We start from the raw sequence: 20690 nt of genomic DNA, 5'->3' as shown, positions 1-20690 counted from the left end.
GGATGGATTTTGTCCTCTGAATCTGGCAGGGGAGTCAAGCCTGAAGTGTTGCCCTCCTCCCCATGATTGAATATGGCTCATCACCGTATCCACACATGAAAGAGGGAAGCGTGTTCCTTTCCTTTTAAAGGCAAAAGATAGCATTTGTACATGTGTCTTTTGCTCTAATCCATTGCTAGAACCTAGTCATGTGGGCACGCATTAGTTGCAGAGAAATTGGAAACTCCAGTCTCCAGATGGGCAACCATATGCCCAGTTAAATTCTGATTGCAGTGGAGGAAGGGAAGAATAATTATTAAGGAGACAAAGAGCCATCTCTGCCAGAGAGGTTATAGCTGGAGGTAGAATGGGAATGGAGACATGGAATGAAGTGTCTACCTTTCTCTATATTTACATATTGTTTTAAAAATTTCCTGTAATTTTCATAATACTTTCATGTATTCTCTTCAAGGTTTCCTCTGAAAATATGGTACATTGTACATCCTTACAATCATACTATGTATACAACTTTGTGTCATGCTCTTCTCATTTAATATCTTGGTGTCAACATCAATAGTCTATACTGCTGAATAGTCTTCTGAATTATCATGGCTGAAACTATCACATTGAATGTAATTTCAAGATTATAGTATTATATGGGTGCCTGAGTGGCTCAGTTGGCTAAGCGTCTGCCTTCAGCTCAAGTCATGATGTCAGGGTCCTGGGATTGAGCCCTGCATTGGGCCCTCTGCTCAGTGGGGAGTCTGTATCTCCCTCTGCCTCTCTCCCTGGCTTTGCTCTACCTCTCTTGCTCACTCTCTCTCTCTCCCAAATAAATAAAATCTTTAAAAAAAAAGATTATAGTGTTATATATCATGTTGAATGTTAGTTGAGTGTTCCCTTGGGTATTTAGATTGTCTCTTTTCAAGATTTATACTTTTAATTTGAGATACTCATAGACCATAAGAAATAATAAGAAAGACTCCCCCCTTTATAGCCTTTTGTCAATTTCTCCCAGTGATAAAATCTTACAAAACTATAGGTAGTACGGTATTAAAACCCCAACACTGACACTGATACAGTCAAGGTACAGAACATTTCTATGACCCCAGGGATCTTTCACAGTGCCCTGTTACAGTCACAGCCACTTCCCTCCCACTCCTACCCATTCCTTAATTTTGATAACCGCTAATCTGCTGTTTATATAACTTCATCATTTCAAGAGTTACATAGACAGAATCATACAGTATGATAGGTAACCTTTTGGGATTGGCTCTTTTTTCCCCTTTTTGTTTTTTTAAGATTTTATTTATCTGACAGAGATCACAAGTAGGCAGAGAGGCAGGCAGAGAGAGAGGGGGAAGCAGGCTCCCTGCTGAGCAGAGAGCTCCATGCAGGGTTCGATCCCAGGACCCCAAGACCATGACCTGAGCTGAAGGAAGAGGCCCAACCCACTGAGCCCCCCAGGTGCCCCAGGATTGCCTTTTTTCATTCAGCGTACTTCCTTGGAGATTCACCTAGATTGGCCCATGTATCAATAGTTTGTTCCTTTTTATTGCTGAGTGGAGTTTCATACTATGGTTTCACCATCATTTGTTCAATTATTCACACTGGAAGACATCTGGATTGTTTCAGTCTGGGGCTGTTATGAATAAAGCTGCTATAAATAAATATTCATGTACAGATTTTTGCATGAATATAAGTTTTCATTTTCCTGGATAAAGGCCTAGGAGTGCAATGGCTGGGTCATATAAAGGTTGCATATTTAGCTTTTATAAAAATACTGCCGACCTGTTTTCCAGAGTGGCTATATCATTTTACATTCCGATCAGCAATGTATGCATGATCTAATTTCTCTACAACCTCACCAACATCTGTTGTTACTATTTTTAAAATTTAAGCTATTATGATAGATTATAGTGATAATACATTGTGGTTTCAACTTGCGTTCACTTAATAGCTAGTAATTTTGAAAACCTTTTCATGTGCTTATTTACCATTTGTATGCTGTCTGTGAAATGTCTCTTCATGTCTTTTACTTATGTCTAACTAGATTTTTTGTTTGTTTACTGTTGAGTTTTGAATGTTTTTATAAATTCTAGATACCTGTCCTTTCTTGAATATGTGTCTGCAAATATTTTCTCCCAATCTGTAACTCGTCCTTTCATCCTTTTAATATGGTATTTCATGAAACAGAAGTGTTTTTAATTTTTAATGAAGTCCAATTTATCCATTTTTCCTTTTATGGGATTGTGCTTCTGCTGTCCTGGATAACCCTGAAAGTCTGTTTATTTTCTTTCTTTCTGGATTATTCAATTTTTTTTTATTTTACTTTTTACTGAAGCTCCAACATGGGGCTTGAACTCACAACCGTAAGATCAAAAGTCATATGCTCTGCCGACTAAGCCAGCCAGGTGCCTTGAAGTTTGTTCATTTTTATTTTTGGTTTATTCTCCGTGTTGTTCAGATTGAGAGATTTGTACTGCCCTGTCTTCTACCTCAGTGATTCTTTCCTCTGTATGTCCCCCCCCATGCCACCACCATTCTGCTGAGCCCTTCTACTGAGCTTTTTACCTCAGTTATTGTCTTTTTCAGTTGTAATATTTACATTTGATTTTTTGATATCTTCTACTTCTTTGCTGAGACTTTCTCTTTTGGCTGAGGTTTATATCTCTACATTTGTTTCAAGTATACTTCTAATGGCTCACTGAAGCATTTTTATGTTGGCTGCTTTACAGTCTTTTTCACATTGTTTCAGATCCCTGTCTTTTCAGTGTTGGCATCAGTGGATCACCTCTTTTCATTCAGTTTGACATTTTCCTGCTTCTTAATATGATGAGTGATCTTTGACTGAAAGCAGGACATTTTGTATTGCTGTTAGATTGTATCTTATTTAAACCTGTCTTAGTTGGCTTTTCCCGATGGGGGAAGGGGGTGGGTGCTGCCCCATTCCTGACAGGTGTAAGTAGACTTCCAACTTCCCCATTCTGCCTTACTGGACACTGGCAAGGAAGAGAGGATCTTCCCTTACTGCTGAGTGAGGGGTGGGAGTATCAGCTTCCCACATGATCTTATAACACAGCAGTGGATGGGGTCTCATCACCACTGCTGGTGGTGAAAATTGTGAGTGCCCACTAGGCCCCCCTCTGTGTTTAGAGAAACTTCTTTTAGCCATTCTTTGAGGGTAGGGTGCTGCAATGAATTATTTTAGTTTTTCTTATCCTTTAAGAATGTCTTGATTTGGGACCCTGGGAGGCTCAGTCCTTAAGCAGCTGCCTTCTGCTCAGGTCATGATCTCGGAGTCCTGGGATCAAGCCCTGCATCAGGCTCCCTGCTCAGTGGGAAGCCTGCTTCTCCCTCTCCCACTCCTCCTGCTTTTGTTCCCTCTCTTGCTATGTTTATCTCTGTCCAACAAATAAAATCTTTTAAATTAAAAAAAAAAAAAAAGAATGTCTCGATTTCCCTTTCATTTCTGAAGATATCTTTTACTGAGTATAGGATTCTGGGTTGACCATTCTTTTCATTCAGCACCTGAGACAGCACCCCACTGGGGAGATGGAGGAGCACCTCATTACTTCTGGATTAGGGTGGAAGTTCAGTCTCTACTAACATCATGGGCTGGGGGAACCTTTGCTAGCAAACAGCAGGGATGAATTTTCAGCTCCCCACTTGGCCATCTCTGCCACCACCTTGGCAGGGAGGTTGGGGACCGGTTTCACAGCCCAGGGAAGGCAGAAGTCCTGGCTCCCCAGCTGACCACAGTTTTTTCTCTGGTGTTTGGCTGTTGTAGGGCAGTTGTTGTCTATATGCTTTCTGTCTTGCTACCTTCCCTCTTTCCTGGTCCTTGGCTTGAGAGAACAGACTTTTACTGGGGGTTTATTTGGTCTGCCTCTGGCTGCATTTTCTTATTGCTAACTTATTCAGTTTTAGTAATGGGTTATACAAAGAGAAAATAAACTTTAGGGAACTCACCACTTCCTTGAGTCAGGAGGTCTTTAGCCACTTTGCCTTCTTTCCACCTTCCAGAATCTTTTTATGCTTGTTTTGTACATGATGTCCAGGATTTCTTGTTGTACTTAACGGGAGTAATAGGGAAAAGTTACATGTACTACATCTTCCTGAAAGCTGAAGTTTATCTCTTTGTTTCTACTAAATGTAAAGCTGCAATAGAATCTTTCTATATAAAGCTTTTCCCATAAGGGGTGGATTCCTAGAAGTAAAGTCAGTTGGCCAAAGGGTATGAACATTTTTGTGACACTTAATATATGATGACATTTAAAATATTGTACCTGCTCACACTACCTCCAGCAGTCACTCACATTTTTAAGGGTAATGTTAGTTTCAAAGTGGCACTGAACAGAATGTGTGCCTACTTGAGATCCTTGGTGAACTAAAGGCAGCCTGGAAACCTGTAGGTGGATTTTTCCACTGAAACTCTTCTACTGCCTCTGCTGAAAAGCCAGAGGCTGCTGGTGATGATGAGCTTCAGCAAGGACTGGGCAGAGCCCCACAAGGGGACAAGAGCATGAGTATATGGGGCTGCCTGCTGGTTCTCCTAACAATGACTGTTTTCTTAGGGAAGCCACTTGTTTCAATGTAAGAGTCTAAATATAAGAGGCATCAAAACAATGCTATGAAGTCATTTGTTATGTTGTCAGGTGTGAGATGGAAATGTAGGGGAAATGACTAGGGAAGGAATGAGCACAGTATGATTTTAATGCTGGGTGGGCACAGGTGTTCCTGTGGTAGCTTTGTTGCAGATGATCACAGGCTCTGGGCCAGGGGATGTGATGTGTGTGTTTCATGGGCATCACAGACCCAGTCACTTGGTATCAGCATGGAGTCTGACACAGGGCTCCATCTCATGACCCTGAGATCATGAACTGAGCCAAAATAAAAAGTTAGATGCTTACCCTACTGAGCCACCCAGGCACCCTGCAGATAGATACTTTCTGACTGCATTAGTGAAGAGTGTGGAAGACCCCAAATAAGAGATAATCAGATCATTTATGTTTGTCTTTGGAATCATTGGAAGACAGTGCTACCTTAGCTGCCCTTCTCTGGCCAGATCTTTTGTTGATTTGCACCATTTTGGAGCATGGCCTTGTCCCCAGGGACTTCTCTTCCTGCTCCATTATGTTGACATTTCCACCTGCAAAGCATTGGTGCAAGGTCGACAGGAGCATATAAAAGCTGGCCTTTGACTTCTTGGAAGGCTGGTCTCTGAAATCAGGAACGTTAGGTGTCAGCCTTTGGTCACATGCCCTAATCACAATGGGTTTCAGTTGCCTTTCCTGGGTCTCTTTACAGAGTTATTTTAAGGATTAAATAAGGTAATAATGTGTGTGAAAAGACTCTAATATTAAAATTCCATACTCTGTAGAAAGTAAAGTAGGAGTCTAATTCATTGATCTTTTAAGTTGTTCTTTTGTTCATTCATTCATTCATTTACCCAATCACTCACATATTTATCAAGTGTCAGGCATGAATAAAAGAAGCGAGCCATGTTCTGGAAATCTACTCTAGGAAGAGCTAGGAAGCCAGGACTGTGTGCTAACCCTTCCTGTCCAACTCCTCTGTCCATCGCTGTTTGCCTGGGGTGGCCATAGATGCTCTTCTAGGGAACTGGGAGATAGACAAGCATAGCTTTCAAAGACCTTCAAACCAAAACCAAATTTGCCAAACCTGAGAAATAAACACTGTTGGAACAAATGAAGTCTTACAGACTAATAATGGTAAGGTGCCCAGAAAGCAAGTAACTCACTGGGCTCAGGACTCTTGGGAAACCTAAGAGCAAGATTTTCAGTGGACAAGCTACATTGTGTTCGAGTGTCCTGGCTGTCCCAGCCCTGGTCTGAATTCTCTTCAAGGAGTGGCTGCCTCCACCTCACTGTGAGGAGCTCCTTCCTGGCATGGATTTTGCTTTCCTCATTTTGAATCCCCACTTTTTGGCCCCATTCTCATGCACAGAAAGTCTTTTTGTGGTACACAGTAGTTAGGGGCTGTGATGAGCAATCTGGGTTTTGGACTTGCAGGTGGGTGCCCTCCCTGGATTGTGTGATGTGATGCGTGTGCTGCAAGAGGAACAGGACCAGTGCTTACAGGAACTCTCTGAAGAGAATCCAGGAGACCTGGGCACAGAGCAGCCAGCCCCAGGTATGTGACCCACATAGTCCATGCTTGGACTAGTCCCACTAATCCCACTAGGGTAAGGGATACTGGGCTGGTTGGGGATGGAGGGAGCTAGACTAGCTGTATTCATTCAGATAATCACCTGAAGGGTTGGAGAGGGCCTGGAATGATCCCAATGAGCAGTTGACACATACCCAAAAAGCCAGATCATCACCACTCACTGTTCCTCGGGGCTCGTGGATATAGTCTGTGTTTTTAAGGCAGTGTACCTCTTATCCATTCTCTCGCCTCCTCTGCCAGTTTGATGAGTGAGGTAGTCACAGAGTCAGCAAGGGGTCAGAAAAACCTGGGGTCCAATGTTGGCTTCCACTCACTGGCTGTGTAACCACGGACAAGTTATTTAACCTGCTGAGACTCGGGTTCTTGATCTACATAATGGAGGTGATAATATCTACTTTGGGATTATAATGATGAAATGATAAAGTGTGTTAGGTACTGTTTAATTCTTAAATATTATTCATTTAAACATTATTAATCATTTAAAAATAACATTAATTTGATATTTAAATGTTAATTTTATTTTTATGCTGCTTTTTAACTTCCCCCCACTAAGGATAAGGAGGCATGTAACATTAAGAAAAAAATCCATTACAGGTATTCAAACAAAGACTTGTACACACGTATTCACAGTGCCACTAGTCTCAACAGCCAAGAGGCAGAAACAACCCAAGTGTCCATCAGCTGATGAATGGGTAAGGAAATGTAGTCTATACATACAATGGAACATTACTCAGTCTTAAAAATAAATGAAGTACTGATACATGCTACAACATGTATGAATCTTGAAAACATGTTGAGTGATGAAAGCTAGTTACAAAAGGCCATGAATGGCATGATTCCATTTATATAAGATATCCAGAACAGGCAAATCCATACAGACAGAAATTAGATGGGTAGCCCCCAGGGGGCAAGGGGAGAGGGAATGGGGACTAATTCTTAGCTGTTCCCTTTTGGCGTGGTGAAAATATCTTAGATTCAGATGGAGGTGATGGTTGCATGATACTCTGTACCAAATTCCACTGAATCGTATGCTTTAGAATGGATAATGGCTAATTGTATGTTATTTGAATTTTTAAATAGACTTTATTTTTTAGAACAATTTGCTGCAAAATGGAGCAGAAAGTGTAGAGTTCCCATATACTCTCTCCTCCCTACCCAAACATGACTTCCCCCACGAACGTCCTTTAACAGAGTGATACACTAGTTATAATTGATGAACCTACATTGATCAACATTACCACCCAAAGTCATGGTTTACATTAGGATTCGCTCTTGGTGTGCAGTCTGTAGGTTTTGACAAATGTATAATGACGTGTGTCCACCATTATAGTATTGGACAGAGTAGTTTCTGTGCCCTAGAAATCCTCTGTGTGCTACCTATTCATCCCTCTCTCTTCCCAAACCCTGGGCAGTTGCAGGATTATATGGTAATTCTATTCTTAATTTTTTATTTTTTCAGGGTCTGGCATACTGTTTTTTTCCATAGTGATTTTCCTATTTCACATTCTCACCAGCACATGAGTTCCAATTTCTCCACATCTTCACCAACAGTTGCTATTTTGTTGTTTGTTTGTTTGTTTTTTATAGTAGCCATCCAAATGAGTGTTAGGTGATAACTCATTGTGGTTTTGATCACATTTCACTGATAATGAGTGATGTTGAGCATCTTTTCATGTACCTGTCAGTCATTTGTATGTCTTCTTTGGAGAAATGTCTATTGAAGTCTTTTGCCCATTAAAAATAGGGTTGTTTATGATTTTTGCTGTTGAATTTAGGAGTTCTTTGTATATTCTGGATCTTACCCCCTTTTCACCTCTATGATTTGTAAATAATCTCTCCTCTTATATAGGTTGCCTTTTCATTCTGTTAATTGTTTCCTTTGATAAACAGACGTTTTTGAGTTTGATAAAGTGCAATTCATCTATTTTTTACTTTTGTTTTCTGTGCTTTTGATGTCATATCCAATAAATCATTGCTAAATTGAATCTCACAAAGCTCTTCCCATATATTTTATCCTAAGATTTTTATAATTTTAGCTCTTATATTTAGGTCCTTGGTCCATTTTGTGTTCCTTTTTGTTTATGGTGTCCATCTTCATTCTTTCATATGTGGATATCCAGTTTTTTCAATACCACAGGTTGAAAACCTTTTTTCCATTGAATGATTGTGACACTGTTGTCAAAAATCATTTAACCATATATATGAGGGTTTATTTCTGAGTTCTCTATTCTACTCCGTTGGTCTATATGCCTTTCTGCCAGTGCCACACTGTTTGTTTTGGTTACTGTAGTTTTGTAGTAAGTTTGAAATCAGAAAGCCTGAGACTTCCTACTTTGTTCTTTCAAGATTGATGTGGCTATTTCCAGGTTTCTTGAGATTCCATATGAATTTTGGGAAGGATTTTTCCATTTCTGCAAATAATGCTATTGGGATTTTGATAAGGGTTGCATTGAATCTATAGGTTGCTTTGCATAATATCAACATCTTAACAATATTAAGTCATCTGATCTATGAACACAACACGTCTTTCTTTTTATTTGTGTCTTTAATTTCTTTTAGCAACATTTTTTCATTTTTAGCATGCAAGTCTTTAACTTCATTGATTGGGTCTATTCCTGAGTGTTTTGTTTTCCTATTCTATTGTAAATTGATTCATTCTCTTTTCTTTTTTTTAAATTTAACTTACTTATTGGAGAGCGAGAGGGAGCACACAAGCAGGGGGAGTGGTAGAGGGAGAGGGAGAAGCAGGCTCCCTGTTGAGCAGAGAGCCAGACATGGGGCTTGATACCAGAACCCCAAGATCATCACCCGAGCCGAAGGCAGATGCCCAACCACCAAGCTACCCAGGCACTCCTTGATTCATTTCTTAATTTCCTTTTCAGGTTGTTCCTCATTAGTGTATAGGAATACAACTAATTTTTGTGTGTTGACTTTGTATCTATCCTGCAACTTTGATGAGACCATTTATTAGCTCAATTTTTTTTCTTTACTATTTAGGATTTTCTACATATAAGAGTATGTTGTCTGTGAACAGAGATCATTTTACGTCTTCCTTTTGGATTTGGATGCCTTTTATTTCCTTTTTTGGTCTAATTGCTATGACTAGGACTTCCAGGACTACTCTGTACACACATGATGATAGCAGCCATCCTTGCCTTGTTCTTCATCTTACATGAAAAGCTTTCTGTCTTTCACCAAAGAGTATAATAGTCACTGTGGGCTTTTCATATATGGCTTTTATTATGTTGAGGTAGTTTCCTTCTATTCCTAGTTTGTTAGGTGTTTTTATCATGAAATGTACTGAACCTTGTCACATGCGTTTTCTACGTCAGTTGAAATGATCATATGGTTTTTGTTCTCTGTTCCTGAATGTCGTGTATTACACTGACTGACTTTCATATGTTGAGCCACCCTCGCCGTGCAGGAATAGATTTCATTCGGTCATAGTGTATAGTCCTTTTAATGGATTATGCTGTTCAATTTCAATTTCCTGGTATTTTGTTTAAGATTTTTGCATTATTGTTCATCAGGAATATTGGTCTGTAGTTTTCTTATCGTGTCTTTGTCTGACTTTGGTAACAAGATAATGAGAACCTCCTAGAATGATTTTGAAGTTGTTCTCTTTTTTCTCCTTTTTGGAAGTGTTTGAGGAGGATTGGTATTCATTCTTCTCTAAATGTTTGGCAGAATTCATCAGAAAAGCCATCTGGACTTTTCTTTGTTGGGAAATGGAAATTTTTTATTACTGACTCAATCTCTTTACTGGCTAGAGGTCTGCTCAGATTTTCTAGCCATTCCTGCTTGTCTCAGTAGGTTGTGTGTTTATAGGAACTTACCAATTTCATCTAGTTTATGCAGTTTACTGGGGTACAGGCCATACATACCTTTTTGCAAAAGTCTTCCTTCCACGTCATGGCCTTTGTTCTTGAAATTCTTGATCTGTTGGTTATCCAGTTTCCTTTTTTTTTTTTTTTTAATTTTTATTCATTTATTTGGGAGAGGGAACACAAGCAGGGGGAGTGGGAGAGGGAGAAGCAGGCTTCCCGCTGAGCAGGGAACCCACCATGGGGCTTAATCCCAGGACCCTGGCATCACGACCTGAGCCGAAGGCAGAGGCTCAACAACTGAGCCACCCAGGCGTCCTGGTCATCCAGCTTCTCATGGTGCCTCATGGCCGGGTCGGGGACTCCTTCCCCTGTCCAGCACCAGGTGACACAGACACTCTCTAGAACTAGGCTGTGTCCCAGCAGCTCTGCCTGCTACACAATACTTTTTCCCTCCTCTCACCTCCTCTGCCTCAGCCTCCTTCTCCTCTCTCTGCCTTTCCCACGTCACCTTCACAGGGCACCTGACTACTGGTGGCAATGACTGTGGAATGTGCTGTGAGCTCGAAGGGAAGACAGCCTCCATCTTTGTTAATGCGAATTTTACCTCAATGTTTAAAAAGAAAGAGGAAGAGGAGGGAAGAGGAGGAGAGAGGCCCAGGCGGACTGGGGGTGCCTGGGTGACTCAATCACTTAAGCATCTGACTTGATTTTGGCTCAGGTCATGATCTCAGGGCTGTGAGATCAAGTCTCTCATTGAGCTATGTAAGGGCTCCATGCTCAGCAGAGGATCTGTTTAACATGCTCTCTTCCTCTCCCTCTGCACCTCCCCTCCTCCACCCTGCTCGCTCTCTCTGTCTCAAAATAAAATTAAAATAAGTAAATAAATTAGACAGACTGTGTGACCTTGAACAAGTTACTTAACGTCTCTGGGCCTCCATTTCCAAATGTTTTTTATGAAGTTGATGTGAAATTACAAGCGTTCATTCACGAAATATAGCACTTACTGTTATGAGGTGGGAATGATGAGGACAAAGGATACAATGGTGAGAAAAAAGGACCACAGACTCCTCTTTAATCACCGAGGGATGTATTTTTCCACATGTAGCAGAAGCTTGCTAGGCTAGCTTCATCAAATAGGAGTTGGTTTTTGTTTTTTTTTTTTTTTTTGTCCACGTTACAGAAACTCAGAACTGGTACAAAGTTCCAGGGTGTCACCAGATCTCAGATTCCTTCTGTCTTTCTGCTTAGTGCGTGCTGTTTGCCTCATGGTCATAAAAAGGCTGCCATACCTCCAGGCGGGAGGGAAGAATACCTGTTTCTGGCAGGAAGAAGAGTTATCAGAAGAAAGGGTGAGATGTACTGGGAAGTCTGGAAGGTGGGTTGTAGAAAGACAGAGGGACTTTCTGAGACACCCACTGGAAAGCTAGTGGTCCGGGCAATAGATAATGGTCATCTGGGCTCTTGGAAGCAGGAACTGGGAGGAGGATTTAAATGCAAGCAGCTAATTTGTGGGGAGCTGAGGCAGAGAAGGGAAGGAGGCCCCTAAACATGGCGTTATCACTATGTGCAATGGTATTCTTTTCGTTTAGTTCTCTATTTTTGCATTCAGGACAGCTAGAACTTTAACAGATGCTTGGTAACCACTGCTCAAGTGAAGACGGTTTTCCATCTTTTCCCAAAGGGCTCAAGTTGGCAGCGTTTGCCACCCTACTGGATACAGGGGGACGGGGGAGAACAGGATAAAGAAGGGGTGTAATGCCTTCCCAACAGGGCAAGTGATTAGAAGCCTGTCGAATGGTGCTAGCTGGCCATTCACGCTGGGGTAGATGGGCTGCATTATTGTTTGTAGTCCCGTGGAGCCATGTTAGGAGCCAGCTCAGGACACACGCCTGGGGGGCAGGGGGGACAGAGGAGCTGGGATATTTACCCACCAATTCCCCATCAGTTAGAACCTGGGCTGCTTCTGGGGGCGGGGAGCATTGATTCCCCTGCCCTCCCAGCCTGCTGTCCTTGGGGGGAAAGTAGGCTCCAGTGGCTGGAGAAAGCCTTCAGACAACGGGATTCAGGGGCTCACAATTTGCAAATGAGGTTGGGGTGTGCAGAAAAGATAAAGACCAAGGAGATACAAGCAAGGTCTGCTTCTGAGGATAAGTGGAGGTGGAGAGGAGTGGACACATGAAAGACAGGTCTGGATGGTAACCCAGGCAAGACGTGATGATGAACAGCTTTGGGAGCAGGGTGCGAGGGGGCGTGTCCAGGATGACTCCTGAGTGTTCCACCTGTGCATCAGGAAGATGGGGCCAAGGAAGGCCAGGTATTCTGGGGGGAGGAGAGACAAAGATCAGGAGGTGAATGTCAGCCATGCAGAGCTGCGACTTCAGAGAAGAGCTCAGGGCTGGGGAACGCCTCTGTACAGGTCACACAAGGTGAGGGGGTGAGAGGGGAGAAGAGGTGGCCAGGCGCCGGCCTCAAGGTCCCCAGCACACGTTGTCAGGAGCAGCCAAAGGCAGGAGGAAAATAAGGGAGTGCTGGGCAGTGGGGACAAACAGTCGGATGTTGCAACGTGCTTTAACTCATTCGTTGATCTGTTGCACTAGGGGCAGGGACCAGATAACCTTCTCCCACAGTCAAGCATTTCCTTCCTCTCTGCTGGCTTTAAAGCTGCTCATAGGAAGGCAGATTGGGTCTTGCGGTGCTCACTGGGGGGCGCCATTGAGCCTGAGCCTCCTGCTTCCCTGAGCCCTCCTGCTACCCCAGACACGGTGTCTGGAACCAGAGAGAACGAGGTACCCACAAGGCCAGACCTTGGTGCTGCAGAGCTGGCAGCTGGCCTCTGCCTGCATGTCCCCCAAGGAATACCTGAAATTCCAGTGACAGGCCATGGGTCTTTCATTCAGCCTGAAAACTTCAGCTCTTACTAAAAAGTAAGGGATGCTTATTTTAGAAGAATGAGCATGTGATGTGTTTGAAATGTCCCCGTGCTCTTCAGTGGTTCCAGGATGAAGTCCAGCGCCTGGCTTGGCCTTCATCCATGCCTTTATCTCAAACATTTCCCTTTGGCTCAACCACACTGTTTACAGTTTCCTGAAGATGTCAGATTCTCTGTGCCTCCAGGCCTTTGCACATGCTGATCCCTCTGCTACAACACCATTCCCTCTTCCTCACTCTGCCAAGCATTCTGCTTCTTAGGCTCCTCTAGGAATGATTTCCTTAATGCCCACAGCTCTGGTGCAGCTGACCTCTGCCACGGAAGGGTAGGCTCTGCTTGGGCCCTCCGTCCACCTGCATGCTCAGCTATGCCCCGGGAGACTCCTTTATCTATGAACTGCTAGCCAGGCGCCCTATGGATGCCCACCTCCCCTTCACAGGGCTTGGGGTGGTTGTGAGTGTGCCCAGGCCCACGTTCTGGGCTGACTGATCTGGAGTCCGGGCTGGTCATCCTTTTTCCTTAAGGCTCCCACGTGGTCCTGATTGTGCACCCAGGTCTGAGAAAGCTCATGAGGACTCTCACCCTGGTTCTGCCTCTAACCCCCATGGGAAGCCGTGGGGACGGCCCTGAGCCCACCCCATCTTCTGGAGAGGGCTTGGGAGTTAGTATGGGAAGAGGGCTGTGCTGGGTCTGGAGTATTTAACAATGTTTGGCAAGGCCTGGGCAGGTGAGTGAGAAGGAGGCCAGGCTCCTCCCACACCCTCCCTACTTCTCCCCCTCCCGCCACCACACAGGGCTCAGCCTCTTGGATCTGGCACGTCGGTCTTCCACAATTTTCATTTAGGAAAGGGCATCTGTTGCTTTGAAAGCCTAATCTAAAAGCCCTAGAGGCAGATGTCCGAGTACCCAGCCGGCTGGAAAAGTCTCCAGGTGCGCTCTGCCGAGCGCTTGAAAACACAGAGCAGAGCATCCATCCCGGAGTTTGGAATGAATGTGTGGCCCAGGTGGGGGGACAGCTCCCTCCGAGATGGAGGGAGAAGAGAAACAGCAAAGGGGGCAAGCTGTTGGAGCGGTTGTCCACATCAGAACCAGGCCGGCCGAGGGCTGGGGTTAGGCCGCCTGCAGGCTGGCCTGGGGCCCTGCTCTCAAGACTGCCCAGGTCCCTGGACCACCCAGGCCTATGGGCCACCAGGACCTCCGGCCCTAACAAGGATCTATGCTGGCGCCTAAAGCAGGAGGGGCCAGTGGGACTCTTGGCTAGGGGCACGGGGTTAATGGTTAAGCTGTCCTGTCCTCCCCGGGGGAGGAGGTTAATGTTTGATCCCCAGACGAGTCACAGGAAATGCCACTCTCGGAGCTGTCACCGAGCCCAGCACACTTATCACAAATAAAAAATTAACTCTTCAGCTATTCCGGGTTAGGTGGCCAAGGCCTTCTCAGCATTTTGTGGGAACGTTTCAGGGTCACCCTAATAGCAGTGTGGACTGCTCAACCAGACTATTTATTGCTCTGTTTACAGAAGCTGATTACCGCCCCCCCCCCTCCCGCCCGCCCGAGCTGCCTGGTGGAAGGGATTTGGCTCTCCGTAGGGAAGAATGTTCCAGAGAGTCGGTGTCAGGAAAGGTGTGGGCTCCTCGATCACAAAGACAGGTGCATTCCTCTGTCTCTTAGGGGCTGTGTGACTTCGAGCAATACACTAATCGTCTCTGGGCTGTAGTATCCTTGCATTCCAAGTGGGGACATGACACGCCCTTTCTCTTCTTGACTCTGCTAGCTGGTTGCCCAGTCCTGAAGAACATGGGCAGCAGGGAACAGGCTGATTTTTTTGGCAGGAGGGCTGGGGGGGAAGGGGGAAGGGGTGAATGAGATGAAATTCACATAGTAACTTGACCATTGTAGAGAGAACAATTCAGTGTCATTCCGGACATTCATAGCCCTTTGCAGCCAGCACCCCTCCAGTTCCAAAACATTTTCATCACCTCATACCCATACCCAATAAGTAATCACTCCTCCTTGCCCCCCTCTCCTGCCCTGGCAACCACGATTCTGCTGTCTCTCTGGGTTCGCTGACCCTGGATTTCTAAGCAGAATCTTACAGTAGGTGACCTTCTGTATCTGCCCTCTTCCACTGGGCAGGTTTCCGAGGTTCATTTACATCGTAGCCTGCACCAGTATTCAGACATGCTGGCTTTTCACACAATGTTTTCTAAAATTTGTTTTAATTTTCTTTTTAAGATTTTATTTATTGGACAGGGTCCTGGGATGGGGCCCTGCATCAGGCTCCCTGTCATGCAATGTTTTCTAGCAAACATTCCCAGCTCCTCCTTTTCTGGATTCCCTCTGGCTCCACCCCCAGTGCCTGACACGCCCACCTTGCCCACAGCTCACCACCTCCCAGCTTCTTTCCTGGGCACAAGAGATCTTGGCTCATTTTTCAGAAACAAGTAACTTAGGCTTGTGTAACTTTTCAGGCTTTTTTTTTTTAGTTTCCAACTTGTATAGTAAGTACCATTATTAAACCCATTTCACAGATGAGGAAAATAGAGGCACCGAGAGACTCAGGATCTCCCAGAGCTGAAACAGGACCCTCAGCCCCCATCTTTTGATTCTAAATCCTAAGGATTTTGTAGTTTGCAACTCAGACTGAGTTGTGAGTGACTGATATTCTCACTCTCCCAAGAAGGGATTTAAGAATTAGAAATCAGAAAAAAAAAGACTGTTGATGTCAATTAATCTTTTTTTAAAAAAGATTTTATTTATCTATTTGACAGTGAGAGAGATAACATAAGCAGAGGGAAAGGGAGAAGCAAGCTTCCTGCTGAGCAGGGACCCTGGGATCACGACCTGAGCCGAAGGCAGATGCTTGAACAACTGAGCTACCCAGGCATCCCAGTGTCAATTAATCTTTAATTAACGTAAGAGGTGGCATGAAATGAAGAGCTTCAGGCCAGGTGAAGAAGAGTTATCGGGGTGGATGAGAGGGATTCTATGGGGCAGGGTACAGTTGCCCAGTGCCTGGGAGGGGAAGGGCTCAGCATATAGTGCTCAAGAGCTTGCCTCAAGGAAAGCAGCCGTCAGCCTCGGGCTCTAAGGGTCCTTCTTCTTATCTCCCGCAGCCTCCATGCAATGTCTGAAGTATTTATTTCCCAGTCTGCTAATCCTGTTCCCCTCTCTGCTTGCATACTTTTAGTGGTGGGGAACTCACTACTCCCAACACATTTTATTCCCTGAAATGGCTTCGTGGTTTAAAAAGAACCCCCCCCCCCCGACTATTCAGCTCTTTCTCCCTGTGCTGGGCTTTGAAATGTCTTTGCCACCTGGGACTTAAGTCTGATTCTGTCCTGACCACTTCCTTGTGTGGTCCAGCCACAACCAGGAGGGCAATACCTTTCTTGACTTAATGCTATAGATCAGCTCATTAGCAAAGCCCAGAAAACCTCACCAGGTTGCCCCTTGGATGGCCGGGGTAGCCGAGAAAGGCAAAGGGAGACAGGATGAGGCCAGGGAACAGGCAGCTGTCGGAGTCCCTGAACCACTGAGGGGTCTCAGGGAGGAGACAGGTGAATGGTGGTGAGCAGGGACGGGGGGCAGGAGGCACCTGGGAGATGGATATGGCAGCTCTAGGTAGGAGGAGAGGGTTAACACAGAAGTAGAAGCTAGGGGAGGACCAGATGGGCAAGGCATGGGGAACTTGGGTTCCCTGGTGACCTCCATTAGCCGGCACAGTGAGCAGCGGGAGGTGTGCAGGGAGTTTGGAGGGATGGAGGACCCCCTGCCCACCCCAGCAGGGCCCTGGGGGGCCTGGCTTGGTCCTGGCCCCATGGCACTGCAGCCTGACACATAGCTCCAGGAATAGTCCCAGGTTATCGTCAGGTCATCTGAGCTCATTTATAAATAAGTCAAGGACAGATGCTCCCCTCTGGGTGGACACAGGGCAGACATGCAGTTAGCAGAGGGCTGGCTGTATGCCAGGCACTGGGCTGGGTAGGGATGGAGAGATGCCCCAGGTCCGGTCCTGCCCTCTTGGATCACCTTTACCTGCATTCCAGCCCTCTCCCCATCGCCAGACCTGTCTCTGGGGCCACCTCTCTATGGCACAGGGGGTGATGCAGGACAGCAGGACTATGGGACAGAGGGAGCAGAGGTCACTGAGCCTTTGTTTGGGGCCTGGCCCAGTGCTGGGGGCTTCACAAGTATAAAGGAGACCAATCTTTGTCCATCAACTTCAGTGGGCAAAAACAACTTTCTCCGTTTTCTGGAACTTTCATTCTGACTCCACTCTCCTAGGACAGGAGATCACCTAAGCCTTGGTATTTTCTGGATCTTCCCCACAACTTGGCTCCTCTGGGAGGCGTGGGCTCTGTGAGGCTGTCCGTGGTCCTGCTGGTCCAGACAGGTCCCTACAGCCATTTCTCCTCTGGGCTACCCCACCATCCAGGGCTGGTGGGGCAGCAGGGTACTCAAGTCTTTCTCTGGAACCTTATAGGTCCTGCTCATTGCCTGCCTTCCTTATCTTCCCAGTCCAAGGGAAGTCTTGCTCCTTTTATGTTTCTTCCCAAGCATTTTGTTTACACCAGAATTCTTGTCCCCACCCCACCCCCACCAACTCACCACCCCCGCCCCACAGCCTTTGGAAACCCAAGCCAGGAAGATTCTAAGTTTTTCTGCCCACTTCTGAGAATGTGAGCCAACAGGCTGAGGAGGAAGGACAAAAAAGGGGGGTGCAGAATGGAGATTAATAGATCAGAAAATATTCTCCTGCACACACAAATCATTTAATCCACACCAAAATTCTGGGGGAATGTTACTATTCCCGTTTTACAGATGAGGACACTGAGGCCCATAGAGGTAAGGGGCATGCTCAAGGGAGATTTGTGTCCAAAACTCACTCTATCTCCACCACGACACTGCTTCAGCTCAGGCTCCAGTGCTGTCCTCTGTGGCTACAGGTACTTGGCAGGCACCTCCTGCTCCCCCAAATGGCATTTGTGGGCCAACATTGTCTTGTCTCTCCACTCAGAACATCCCTGGCCTTCCATCCCTGCCCTCCAGCCAGACAGTGTCCATCAGCGATGGTGGAGAGCTGCCCCTCACGCTGCTCTGAGCCCGGCTTGCCCACACAGCAGCTCATCTGTAGGCATTCCAGCCCTGCCTTTCTGGAGGCAGTGACCCCTCCCTACTGGCTCAGTGAACAGGAGCCCCATTTACAAAGCTCCTCCATCCCTTATCTCATTGGACACCTCCTCACCCCCAATTCAGGCAGCGAGCTCTGGGGCTCAAGATCTAAATCCACCAGGAGCACACAGCAACCCAAGTTCTGAGCCCCCAGAGGAGCCCCAGAAGGGCTAGGGCCAGGACGCCCCCCCCCATCCCTGCCCCACCTGTCCTGGACTTCCCCCTACTCAGAGCAGGAGCCTGGTGGGAAGTGGGAGCTGAGGCCCTCCACTCACACCCTCCACTCACACCCTAGTGCAAAGCAGGTCCTTGCAAGCAGCTAGGAACCACGCAGTACCAGCCGGCTGCCCTGGCCATGGTCCCTCCAGCCCAGTACACCACCTGTACTGCCTGCCTGAATGTTTTCTCTTTAAATCAATTGACTTTGCTTTTCATCATGTCGTGCATTACATCTTAGGCTTATTCATCTTTCCTAACCGCAACTTCGTACTCTCTGGCCAACATCTTCCCATCTCCCCCCGACCCCAGCCTCCCGGTGACCATTCTGCTTTCTGCTCTGATGAGCTTGAATCTTTCACATCCCACATGGGAGCGAGATCACGCGGCATTTATCTTTTTGCGTCTGGCTTGGCTCATTTAGCAGTGTCCTCCACGTTTATCCGTGTTGTCACAGGGGCAGGATTTCGTTCTTTAAGGCTGAGTAATATTGCACTGGGATCCTCCTTACCCATCATTGTTCGATGGACACATAGGCTGTTTGCACACCTTGGCGACTGAAAACGATGCTGCTGTGGACGTGGGAGTGTAGAGATCTCTTTGAGGTCCTGATTTCATTTCCTTGGGGTATATACCTAGAAGCAGGATGGCTGGATCACATTGTAGTTCTGATGTATTTTTTGAGGAGCCTCTGTGCTATTTTCCACGGCAGCTGCACCTGTTTGCATTCCCCCAACAGCGTACAAGGGTTCTTTCCCCACTTTTTTAAAATTAATTTTTTTTTCAAATAAAGAGAAAGAGAATATGAGCGGGGGTTACGGACAGAGGGAGAATCTCAAACTGACTCCGGGCTGAGTGCAGAGCCCAACACGGGCTTGATCTCCAGACCCTGAGATCATGACCGGAGCCGAAATCAGGAGTCAGAAGCTTAACCAACTTCTTTAACTGACTAGTTTTTAACTTAGCCTCCTTTTATAATAATATATGTGATATTTATATATATAATATATATTATAAATTTAATATTATTATAATATATAATACTAATAGCTATAAAATCACAGATGTGATATGCTCATCTTATAACTGCTTAATACATATTAAATTCTCTCTTTTTTTTTTAACAAATGTGCAACTGTCAGGGCACCTGGGTGGCTCAGTTGGTTAAGCGTCTGCCTTTGGCTCAGGTCATGATCCCAGGGTCCTGGGATCAAGCCCTGCATCGGGCTCCTTGCTCAGCAGGAAGCCTGCTTCTCCCTCTCTCTCTCCCTCCGCTTGTGTTTCCTCTCTCACCATCTATCTCTGTGTCAAATAAATAAATAAAATCTTTTTTTTTAAAGATTTTATTTATTTGTCAGAGAGAGAGGAGAGCGAGCGAGCACAGGCAGACAGAATGGCAGGCAGAGGCAGAGGGAGAAGCAGGCTCCCCGCCAAGCAAGGAGCCCGATGTGGGACTCGATCCCAGGACGCTGGGATCATGACCTGAGCCGAAGGCAGCTGCTTAACCAACTGAGCCACCCAGGCGTCCCAAATAAAATCTTTTTTTAAAAAAAGTGTAACTATTAAAATGAAAAGCATTCAACCACGTACCAGCTAGAAGAGCACGCCACCGGGGATGGGCTTCTCACACTGGGAACGCTAGGTCTGTTCCCAGCATCAAGGCTGGGAGAGAACGTCGCCCCTATCACAGCATGCCACTGTGTTTGGGACATGAGCAATGTCACGTGGAGGCAGAAGCACCAGGTCTGCTGCCACCAAGGGTCAGCCCGGAGGATGTGATGCCAGCGCCACTGGTATCAGCTCTGTCCCCCTGCGCCTATGTCCCTTGACCTCTTGGAGCCTGGATTCCTCATTTCCATCACCTCTGCCATGGGGCAGTGACCTTACCCCACCCCTGCAGGCTCCACAGTGTCCCATGCGCCTCCAGCCTTTTCTCTCTGCAGGGTTGATACAGAAGGCGTGACAGTGAACCAGCTGTCAGGGGACCCCACTCACCTTGAGGAGAGCCTTCTCCCCCTTGCCACCAGCCCCTCTTCGGCCCCCTTCTGTCAGCACCAAGGCAGTGTCCCTATGAGCCCAGCCTCACATAACCCAGGTCAGGAAGCCTGCCATCTGTCTGGCCAGCTGGACGGGGGCTATCTAGCCTCACGGGCAGGAGCCGTGGACCCCCATTCCCTGGCTGACTTGGTGGGGCCGACCCTGAATTCATTGCTCCCAAAGTGACGAAAGAGGTCCCTGAATCCTTCCAACTGCTTCTGATACAAGACATGTGGCTCCTTGTAAATGAGGCAGCCTGCTGTCACATGGAGACTTCTGCAGAAGGAGCAAGGACAGCCTCATCCTCCAGGCTCAAGGGGCTAGAATAAGTCAAG

General features: G+C 46.1%; 1 protein-coding gene across 3 annotated transcripts in view; it reads left to right on the top strand.

Annotated features, from left to right (window-relative positions):
• The window catches only part of SCTR (secretin receptor), a 73470-nt gene that overhangs the window by 16082 nt on the left and 36698 nt on the right, over positions 1-20690 (top strand). For 2 of the 3 annotated variants that reach the window (XM_047722585.1, XM_047722584.1), the window contains exon 2: positions 6015-6135. The exons of the other annotated variant lie outside the window; for it this stretch is intronic. In XM_047722585.1, the coding sequence (XP_047578541.1) occupies positions 6015-6135 (121 nt within the window). The remainder of the gene's footprint in view (positions 1-6014; positions 6136-20690) is intronic. 3 annotated transcript variants of the gene reach the window in all.

Source organism: Lutra lutra, chromosome 3 (genome assembly GCF_902655055.1).
Source record: "Lutra lutra chromosome 3, mLutLut1.2, whole genome shotgun sequence".
NCBI lineage: Eukaryota > Metazoa > Chordata > Mammalia > Carnivora > Mustelidae > Lutra > Lutra lutra.
This window is presented reverse-complemented; position numbering and strand designations above follow the sequence as displayed.